Source organism: Rhinopithecus bieti, unplaced genomic scaffold (genome assembly GCF_001698545.2).
Source record: "Rhinopithecus bieti isolate Rb0 unplaced genomic scaffold, ASM169854v2 scaffold_46236, whole genome shotgun sequence".
Taxonomy (NCBI): Eukaryota; Metazoa; Chordata; class Mammalia; order Primates; family Cercopithecidae; genus Rhinopithecus; species Rhinopithecus bieti.
The window spans coordinates 27,089-38,324 of record NW_016818290.1 but is presented as its reverse complement, the minus strand read 5'-3'; the positions used below and the strand labels follow the sequence as shown (position 1 = coordinate 38,324).

The 11,236-nt window shown below is 42.2% G+C and overlaps 1 protein-coding gene across 10 annotated transcripts; it reads right to left on the bottom strand.

Moving 5' to 3' along the window:
* Positions 1-7,328: 7,328 nt before the first annotated feature.
* Positions 7,329-9,203, bottom strand: LOC108518402 (spindlin-2B). 10 transcript variants are annotated; one of them, XM_017856727.1, is made up of 3 exons: positions 8,933-9,203; positions 8,052-8,278; positions 7,329-7,748 (listed from the first exon to the last, which is right to left on the bottom strand). In XM_017856727.1, exons 2-3 carry the CDS (start codon positions 8,274-8,276, stop codon positions 7,500-7,502), a joined length of 474 nt encoding a protein of 157 aa, XP_017712216.1. In that variant the 5' UTR covers positions 8,277-8,278; positions 8,933-9,203; the 3' UTR covers positions 7,329-7,499. The 10 variants fall into 10 exon arrangements, with proteins under 10 accessions (XP_017712216.1, XP_017712215.1, XP_017712207.1 ...); XM_017856726.1 differs by having other exon boundaries at positions 8,878-9,201; XM_017856718.1 differs by having other exon boundaries at positions 7,329-8,281; positions 8,721-9,203.
* Positions 9,204-11,236: the final 2,033 nt, after the last annotated feature.

The following is an 11,236-nucleotide window of genomic DNA, read 5'->3' as shown; positions in this document are numbered from 1 at the left end:
AAAAAGAAACAAAAGCATGAGCCACAAATATAAAAAAAAGATTAATTCAGCCTCATCAAAATTAGAACCACTTATGCTTGAAAGCACACTCTCAAGAAACTGAAAGGCAACCCCATAGATAGGGAGAAAGTATTTGCCTCTCATGTATCTGATGTGGGACTTGTGTAAAATATACATAAAGAATTATTATAATTCACCAAAAATAGGCAAATCATCTGAACAGATATTTCTCCAAGGAAGATATACAAATAGCCAATAAGTTCAGAACATTTTGCTTAGCGTCATTAGTCATCAGGGAAATTCAAAGTAAAACACAATAAGGTAACACATCAGACACACTAAAATGGTAAGAATGTAAAAGTCTAATAACAATTGTTGAACATTTAGAGAAATTGGACTCTTCATATACTGCATGTGGGAACGTAAATTTTCACAGTCACTTTGATAAGCACTCTGGAATTCCTCAAACAGACATAGAATTACCATATGGTCCAGCAATTTCTCCCTTGGTATAAACCTAAAAGAAATGAAAAAAAAAAAAAAAACCTAAATAAAAACATTTATACAAATATTTATAGCAGCATTAGTCATAATTGTCCAAAGGTGAATACAGCCCAAATATCTATCGAGGGATAAACGAATGAACAAAATTTTATATATCCATATGCTCAGCCATAAAAATGAATGATAAGCATGCTACAAGCATGGATAAATTTTGAAAACATTATGCTAATTGAAAGAAGCTGGCCACAAAGGACCAAATATTATACGATTCCATTTACATAAAATGTTCACAATAGGCAGATATATAGGAACAAAAAGTAAATTAGTGGTTGCTTAGGGCAGGAAGGATGGGAGCATTGGGGAAATGATAGCTAAATTTAGGGATTCCTTTATGAGGTAATGAAAATGTTCTAAATTTACTGTGACGATGGTTAATTGTATACTTTAAATTAGTGAATCATATTCTATGTGAGTTACATCTTAATAAAGCTATTTTTAAAATATCTGGTGCTTCTGTTTGGTAGGGAGCATGGACAGTCCATGAATACCTTCACTGTTAAGCCATTGTTGAATGGCTTTTGTGATGCAAGATGCACCATTTCCAACTGCAAATGGTCCAGGAAAATAAAAACATGACACATGGTTTCTTCAGGGACCATAATGTTGTGTCAGTGCTAGATAATTGGATTGGAACAGCAGCACTATTAATCTGAAAAATGGTCAATAGTGGTAAGGCACTGCCAATAACCCATAGAGGAGATAAAAAAATTCATTGTCATCAAGGTGCCAAGTACAGTGGTGTCAGGAGCAAAACTTTATGCAATGTGGCCACTCTCACTGGCAGATAAGATTTGGAAGGTCAGAAGTCTGGCATGCAATGGTAGCCTCCACAACAGAAACAATCCTGTACTTTGATCCTGTTTATGAAGGTGGATGTGTTGCCAAATTCAGTAGAATTATGGATTCAGTTAGAAATTGAAGCAACTTAAGTGGTTCATGCTCATTCTGGAGCTTGATTTCAGTGTCATCAGATCATGGTCTCTTATGTGGTCATCATCTACATGAGTAAATCAGACACATTAAGCAGGGGCAGCAGCAGCAGCAACAATTTGTTTCTTTAGTTGCAGGCCCAAAGAGAGGTATCTTTAGTCTGCAATTTTGTAGTTTTCCAAGTGGCAACCCAAACAAGTAGGTCATTGTCAATATCCTATGAGTCAGTAAAAGTATAACAAACTTCATCTAGTGGAGGATAACCCAGATCTATGAAGATGGCTTTGCGTTCTGGCCACTGAGGAGAGGATCCATTATCTTTCAGTTTTGCATAGCTAGCAGTAAGATTGAACATATGCAGCAGCCCAGTGGACACCAGCAGGTTTCAGCTTATCTGAACTGTCAGTGAACCAGGCCCATACATTTAGTTGAACCTCTGTGAGTCAAGGTTCTCATTTAGCCAGCTGCTTTACTTCAGGTAGAGAGTAGGGAAAAGAGTTTCCTTGAAAAGGGGTAATAGCCACTTTTTCAGGTAAAGCCTATATCCTGCTGGGGTGAGGCCAAGTAAGTTTTAATATGTAATTTACCTTTCACAAGCAAGGCTTGCTGAGCTCTTCTCAACATTGGAGGAACTTAAGTTGAAATTGATCAACCCCAAACAGGAATGTCAGGCTGGAGAGGTACAAGGCTGACCTCCATGGTTCAGGTGTTCAGTTCTGAAATGAGCCCAGTAGCAAAATGTATTAGTCAATTCTCACACTGCTATGAAGAAATACCCAAGTCTGGGTAATTTATAAAGAAAAGAGGTTTAATTGACTCAGTTCTGCATGGCTGGGAAGGCCTCAGGAAACAATAATGGTGGAAGGAGAAGGGGAAGTAAGGTACCTTCTTCACAGGGTGGCAGGAAGAAGAAGCGCAAGCAGGGAAAATGCCAGTCGCTTATAAAACCATCAGATCTCATGAGACTCACTCATTATCACAATAACAGCACGGGGGAAACCACCCCCAGGATTCAGTTACCTCCACCTGGTCCCACCCTTGACACATGAGGATTATGGGGATTACAATTCAAGGTGAGATTTGGGTGGCGACACAAAGACAAAACATGTCACAGATAATAACTGCTTTTCAAAAGTGGTGTATCTGGTAGTCTTGTCAGGAAGTAGAGGAGTCCAAAACTCTAAGACATATCTCCAGGTGAAGATTGCTTCCCTTTTCCAGAAATAGCAATTGTAAAGTCATCAGTTACAGATACTTATATAGCTCAAAGTTATCATTACAATTGTAGGGCTCCAAAGGTAGAGAACATGACACAACTTACTGGACTATTTCCATGGCAGAACTTCATTTCAGGCTTTACTCAAAAGATGCTAATTTGTGGGTTAGTTAATATAAAGGACCAAGCAGAATGTCCAAGCAATCACAAAGCATTTCCAATATCCAAAGAATCCAGTTAGTTGCTGAAACTCCTTTTGGTGGTGGGGTACTGAAGAGACAATTTTTCTTTGCCTGAGGTTTTATTGTGAATTTTCCTACATACTTCCAGGAAACATTACTGGCAAACAACATTACTCCTGAATTTTGGTGGTGATTTTCAATATTAATCCTGATTTTTTTTTTGGAAACTTTCAGTCATTCTTCCTAGAGGATGTGTGATAATACCACAGCTAGGTAGGGCTATTGAAACTGAGACTTCTTACTGCCAACCATCAGGACGTCATGTATAATGAAACTTTTGGAAATCTGAATGAAGAAGAACTTGCCCCAAATTCTAACCTATTCAATTTTGGCAAATGGCACTGGAGTTTAGGTAACACTGGCGGAATACAACAAACATGTATTAGAGGCCTTGTCACATGAATGTGAACAGATCTTAATTCTCAGATGCTAGTATGGGAAAGAAAGTGTTGTCAATGTTTAAAATAGTGCACCATGTTCTATTAGTCTGTGTAGTAGATTCGGATAGAGTCAAGATGTCTGCAACAGCTGGGGCCACTGGAGAAACAACTGAATTTATTTGAAAATATTCCACTATCAGTCTTCAGCTCCTGTTAAATTTTGCACTGGGCATACAAGGCTGTTCTGTAAAGATCCTGCATCTCTTACTACTGCCTCCTATAGGTACTAATATTTATTCAGGGCACAGATTTTCTTTTTTCTTCCTAGAATTCTATGCTTTGTGTTGGATCAGAAAGCACAGAATGTGGGAGAGACAAGAAGGCCAGTGACAGACAAATTTATGTGTCCCACTATTACTTATCTATGTATGGCTGAATTTCATCTGGCACTTATGAGACAGGGAAATACAAGCATCAGTTCCCAGTGATATTCAGATGTGAAGGTAGCAGCATCAGTATGCAGAATTAACCTAAAAAGTTTTGTTCACAAGGTCATACTGGCTTCTTTCGTTCTCCTGCTGTAAACCTGGCCAAACATCTAATTTGGGATGCTTTCTCCTTCCAGGAGTCCAGTAGAAGAGTTTACTTGGGCATCCATATCTAACAGAGCCATAAAAGCTTGATTCTTTCCCTCATGAAAATTCTCCAACCTACTAAGATGGATGCATATGGAACTTGATCTCCATTAAGGACAGAGATCACTTGCCCCGTTTCTAATGATTTTTCTCCTTATGGCAGCTGTGCTTGAGAAAGTAGAGACAGAGCTGCACCGTACCATTAGCAAGGCTTAGCATTTACTTTCGATTCTGTGTGGCATAATGGCTGCTTGTGTCTCAAAACATTAAACTTCCAATGTTTTTGGCTGACTCAATTCTCAATATCAGGCAACAAAGTCCTACATAATAGCTAGGGGAGTTATCCAGAGGGGCAAAGCTAATAATAATAATTTATCAATGAGTCTCAGGGTCGGTTTCTCATTCTTAGAGATCACTTCATCAGTATTGTATACCCAATCTAGGCATTGAGTATAGAGACCAATTCTGTCGTCTATGGTTTTCACTGGGAATTTGTTTCCCTTAAGAAAATCTTCAAAAGAAGACCAGAAAATGTCGTGCTGTCCTTGATTGATATTTATCTTCTACACAGTATTATCAAATAGGAAAACATGCAGGGGTATACCTGAAACCAGATCCAACTAATTTTCACCATGTCTACTAGCCCAGGATACTGAACACGACCATTATCCGTTACCAAAAAATTGGGATATCTAATTAAAATTATTTCCTTTTTCATCATATACTATAAAAAACCTATTCTCCAAGTTTCAGAGTGATCCTGTAAAACTAAGACAATCTTGTCTCCCCTCCTATCAATATATGGATGGGTTCCTCAATTCATGTAAAGCCATTGCATTTGAAACTACAGGGCTATAAGCTGTCTGCCTCTCTTCTCATCCCATTGCTCTCTGAACCAGCTCCTGCTTTTCTTGCCTTGCTCCTCAGCTCAGCCATGATAGCATCCTCCTGCATCCTCAAACATGCCAGGCCTAAACCCTGTCCTTGCGGGCTCAGCACGTGCTGTCGCCTCCATCTGGAATGTCCTTCCCGACGCTACAGGGTCAGTTCTCCCATGCCTTTCAGTGAGATCAAAAGCCAAGTTCTCAGTAAGGCTTCCGATGGCACCTTATTTCTAGTTTCGCCTCCTCCTGAAATTTTCTATCCAATTCCTTGTTTATGTTTTTCTATTTAACACTAGTACAGCTATGGATATACATTTAATTGTTATTTTTTTGGCTAATTGTCTATCCCCCACCTAATGGAAGCTCCATGAAGATAAGAATTTTAGTTGTCTCTTCATTCATTATTACATCATCAAATATCGTGCCTAGAAGAGTCTGGCAGAGAGCCACCTGAAGTACAGTATTTGTGGTTAAGTAAAAAAGTAAACTAAGAGCAAATGGGATTCAAGCAAGTCAAAGGGGCGTGTTTCCAGGGTGTAGCCCCAGGTACAAGTGCAAAACGCTTCCAGGAACAACTGTGCATTTTATTAGAGTGGAAGTCAGCACTGGGGTGTGGCCAACTGGGAGGTATTGGAGTCTAGATGGACTGGGGACCTACCCTAAGGCCCGCTGCATGTATCCTTGTTGGAAGAGGGCCCCAATCCTCTGTTTTTGTTGTTGTTGTTGTTGTTGTGGTTGTTGTTCTGTTTCCTTGTCAGGAGATGCCGAGCATAAATTTTCATTTTGAAATTCTCAAATGTCTAAGTACTTATTAAAACAGAAACAATGAAACACAAACTAACTTGGAAGCTGACTGAGTGGTCCCTGGGGCAGCCTGACTGGTTTTGTTGGACTGAATTGTGTGATGAGTATTACAGAACAATTAATCCTGCTATGGTGAGGGTTAGCTTTCCTTGTAGTAATTCTTGAGGCAGTCAGCCTCAGGGCCATGTTGGGTGCAGAGAATAAATATATTTACCATCTTCTTTCAACTCCTGGAAGCTCTTGCATCTCCACTATGCATGGAGTTAGGGTAACCTGGGCCAGCAGGGGGTACAGCACTCCTTTTTTGGGGTCAGAGGTATTATTTAGTGAAGGGTGTGGTTGCGAAACCAGGGAGAGGGTATTTCAGTTGGGCTACAGGAGAAGGATGGGGAAAGGCAAGGAGGGGAGGAGGCAATACACAGATCGTATCTTTGCTCAGACCCATGTTTGAGGGACTTTTAGTGGGTTGCTGCTCACTCTCCCCCAACCTTTGAACTCCTTGTGAGACCGTACAGCTGAATGGTATCAGCCATCCCAGCCCAGAACTGCCCCATGGATCTGTCTCACCTGGAAAGAAAGGAGCTGCAGGACTTTATCCAGATATTTGTGGCTTGGGTAGGCAAGACTGGCCAACAGGTGCCTGTGAGGTATGCGGGCACGTTTGTGGGGAAGGTCTTAACCAGATGTGGGCTATTGTGACAGCAGGGCCTTTTTAGTGGATTATATTATTAGTCAGAACCACCTGTGGTTTCAGGCAGCTGCTGAAAGAAGTGTGGACAGTGAGGTACTCCCCATAACCTAGAGAGAAACACTAGGCTCAATCTTCTAATGCCCCTCGTCACTAGATAGAAAACAAACATTCCAGCAGAAGGAACCGGTGTGATGAGACTGCTGCACCTGAGTTCAGTAAGGTTCCATTTTTTCCTGGATAAAGTATTTTCAAATGCAAGATGGCACATATCTTAAGTTCTGAGAGCTCCACTAACCCATCCTCTACCAGGATTGTTTATGTAGTGCAGGACAAATGTGAGGAGGCAGCCCACAGTCCTGCACATCTGGGGCACCACATTAGTGTGTTTAGGCTGAGGGCTGGGGTTCTGCTGGGTAGGAGCGCCCTGAACTCCCTGAAACAGGAAAAGCCCTATGGGTATTAACTTTGCTCCTGATTAACTTGACTGAGTCATCCCTGTCAGAATTCCATTCTAGGGAAACTCCAATGTATCTGGCATCTTTGACAGATGCCACTTCCTTTGTGCATAGAGCCAGGAAGAGCAATGTGGACACTACCAGATGTCCAACGTTTTCCTTGGCCTTCCCATCTCTCATGGGCCCCACACCCCACAACTCTTTTCCTGTATTCCCACTCCCTCTGTCAGTCTTTCTTCTTTGAATTCCTCCTTCCTCAGTGGCCCTCTTCTTCTAACTGCTCCAACACCCTAACCCACATAGCCTCTTCCTTTGTGTATCCTTTAGGCTCTCCTCAGATCCCTGTCAGGTTGATCCTTCTCCTCTTTACTCTGGACCTCTTCTAAGCTTCTTTGTGTTCCTCTCTACTCAATTTATTCTGTGTATTTTCTTCTAAGCCACAAGATCTCTGACATCCTTCCTTTCATGCCCCATCCACCAAACACACCCGATCTTTCCAACAAGACAAAGGGCTTACACACAGCATGTCATGTACACACGAGTTTGTATTTTTTAGAGCAAAACAACAGTTAATGCTGGCAAAGATGTTGGGTTATCAGGGATTTCATAAGCTTTCAATACACTGAAAGGCAACATTTTTTGCATGTCTACAAATTATACATTTGTTTCCACACATGTGCCAAATTTTACCCTAACAGTTAGGACTTTTTCACCAAATCATAGACATAGATATGGAAATCATCATCAAACTTGATGAAATACACAGAGGGTTTGGCTTCCACTTGGTGAATGACCATGCCGATCCTTTTGGAGCCATCTTCTTTGGTATATTCCACATGCTTACCTATCAGGCCATCTACAACTCCTCCTGGCTCCCTCTCTGTTGGAGGAGACTCACTGGATTCTGGCATGATGCGGAGGTCACCTTCCTTATAATCATCTAGAAGCTGATACATGTACAAGACAGGATCTTTCTCATAGGTAATATAAAACCAGGCTTTCATGATAGGTGCTTGAGCTAAGACCATGCCCCTCCATTCATCCTTAGAACCATGCTCTCCCTCAAACATGTGTTCCACTGCTTTGCCAATTATAGTATTTGCAAGGTTGGCATCACTAACATGAGATGATGCCACCCTGTCAGAAAGAATTTTAAGAGACAAAACTCTTTCATCTCTGTGAAGTTCCAGTCCATAGACACAGTCAATTCCATCATATTTCACCAGATAAAGAGAGGGATTTATAGGCACCTGATCCAGAACGGTTCCTTTCCACTGGGTGATGGGCTCATCTCCTTCTTTCCATCCATGAGAAATTCTGCAGCCCACGATGTTCCTGCGGGGCTGGGATGAAGGTCTGCCTCTCTGCTTCTTTTGGGAGACTTTTTTCTTTGTCATGTTTGCAGACCCAGTGGCCCGTCCTGCAGCTGCCCTGGTTTGTTGTCCTTCGGCTTCCTGTGCGTTGGGGGTCTTCATGCCTGCTGGGGGAGGAGAGAGGATAGAGAGACATAGCCAGTGTGCCACGAGGCAAACTTTTCCCTATAGCCATATCTGGATATACTCTGCGCTAGTGCCTAAGGTTCCCCTAGGAGCCTGGAAGCAATGCTGGAAATCTGGCTGCATTCCTGCAGTGCTCTCCCTCTTAAGTTCCTTTGGGCTGTGGGGAAAGGCTGGAGTGGTGCAGTAGAGCTGTCTGGGGTTAGGAACTCTGCAGAAGTGGCTGGGCCACGTCGTCCTAGCTCAGAGCCTACTGCCCTCCCCGAACTCCTTGCTGCCACTGGCGTCCACTCCCAATCCCCTGCAAAGCGGCCTTGACCGGCACCCACTGCCCTCCTTCCTTCCCTGAGTGTCCCAGCTGCTGTCCACAACAAAACCTAACCACTTCCCTGGTACCCACCGCCCTTGCTTCCCGGCGCTCACCTTCAAATCCTTGTCTGGCTCCCGTTCCTACCCCCTTTTCATGTAGCTCACCACACTCCCCCACCCCACCTTTGCCTGGCGCCCACCTCCACCCCATGTCTCCTGCTGGATTCCTTCCCATCCCCCTCTCCATTCTGGCGCCCACTAATGGCCTTGCCCTGCCTGGCGTCCACCGCCGCGGATCGCGGGCCTCGCGTGCCCAAATCGGACACCTCGCTGCTGCCTCCGCTATGAGCCTGTGGCGAAGGAGGGTCAGCAGGCGACCGGCCGAGTGAATGCTTGCAAGAGCTGGGAGGGTAGGATCCCTTGATGAGCGTGTCTAGGAGGGCGGCAAGGCAGGCAAAGAAGACTGCAGCGGCGTTCCCACCGCTTGGCTTGCTAGCCCTCCGCCTCCCTGCTGGCGGTGGCGGTCCCTCAGCCACATCGGGATTCCACCAGTCCCTGCTGTCTCCACCGCAGTCTCCTCCCTCTTTCCGTAGCGCAGCTTCCTGCCCAGAGAGAGGCCTCCTCTTCCTGCCAGACACCGCGCCCTCCTGTCCACCAGGCTCCCACGCCCACCACACAGCCTGGAGCCCTGGCTGAGCTATAGGCTCTGACTCCGCCTCTTCCCAAATTCAGAGTAGTTGGTGCCACAGTAGTCCTCGGAACCCTGTGGCCCCTTCATCACCCGTTTCAGGGCCCCTTGGTTCCCACCCCCACCTTCTTAGTCCCCCTGCCCTATCTGCTTTCCATCTTCTTGGAATTCGCCTTGCTGCAGCCCCGCGCCCACACCTCTCCCCCACCCCGCCCCGCGCCCAGTCCCTTGCCCTTATGGATTTATTCTTTACACCTAAATATGTCTTTCCTCTTTTTGAAAGGATTTGGAGTTGGACCAGAGAAATTCACTATGGTAAGTCTGGCGTTTTGACACAGTCTCTACCTAATTTTCCTGTCTGATCTTTCCTTTTTTGTTTTGTTTTGAGGGATTTTTTTTTCCTTTTCTTTATTGCAAGATAAGTGAATGTACGATGTGAGCACTATCTAAATTTTAGGAAATTAATATTAAGAGGAAAATCATCAACTGCAGTCGCATCTCCCATTTTGAGGGCCTCACAGCAAAATGTTAATGCTCATAGTTTTCCCCCCGCCTTTTCCTAAACTTTTGCAAAACTGAGATTGTTTTTTATCTGTAATTTCATGTCTATTAATTTTCCAGGAANTGTACGATGTGAGCACTATCTAAATTTTAGGAAATTAATATTAAGAGGAAAATCATCAACTGCAGTCGCATCTCCCATTTTTGAGGGCCTCACAGCAAAATGTTAATGCTCATAGTTTTTCCCCCCGCCTTTTTCCTAAACTTTTGCAAAACTGAGATTGTTTTTTATCTGTAATTTCATGTCTATTAATTTTTCCAGGAAATTAGATGTTTTCTAATTGATTTTTTCATTCAACAAATATTTGTTGAGCACCTGTTACATATCTTGTGCTTGGTCCATAAAACTCAATTTTAAAGTGATTTATAATTTGGCTTTTCTCCCAGTACTGGACATTTGACATAATGTTTCTACAATAATGAGTAATCAGATCTATGTATCGGAATATAAAGCTTTGCAAAAAATAACTTCCTAAGAAATAATTAGATAAAAGTTATAGTTTTATAAATCAGTGGAGAAACATTGGGTATTCTTTAAGGAATGTTAAAATGATTCTTTAAATATTTTGAGAAAGGTTGTATACTAATGTTGTACCAATATCAATATTTGATTTATTAAAAGGTAAAAAGCAGCAAAATAAAATTGAACAGAAAGCAAATGAACCAACCAAAAACTCTGTAAACAAAACATTGCTTAATAGTATCTTTCTTATTCAGATACTTATGGTATTTGAATGAGGGAATGAGTCGGATGTTAACAGACCAACTACAGTTAGTAAAATAACGTCTACAAGGAAAAATAGAAATAATAATCTTGATTCAACAAAGTATGAAAGAACATTAAAATATTACTTAATGTCATTGATCATGAAAAAAGGGGTTCATATCTAGTGCTGATGCATGTGAAAGTTTATACAATTTTTATGAGAAGCAATTTGCATATATGTTGTAGTTTCAGCGAGGGCTTTTTTAAAGTTATGCTTAACTCTTACTCCTAGGATTTCAACCCTGGAATTTCAATGAAAAGTAAGGGGTTAGGGAGTCACCAAGGTTCTGGACTCCAGATTCTGTATTCATAGATTTAACAAGCAGTCACAAGTTCTGTTGAGCATCTAAGTCTTTCAGTGGTTCTCTCTAGAATGGGTAAACTTTCCCAGTAGAAAAACATCCATCAAATGCCCTGTTTTCCTCTTGGATCTGTTCTCTTCCTATCTCAGCTAGATAATTATTTCGTATTTCTCAGCTTTTAGATGCCATTGAGAGCAGATTTTCTTTTTTATTATATTTGTTCAGATTTACTCAATTTGTTCAGATTTTAGGGAAAGTTTTTTTGAACTGTTTAGTCTCCTATTACTAAAATCTCAAACCCTATTTTTTATTA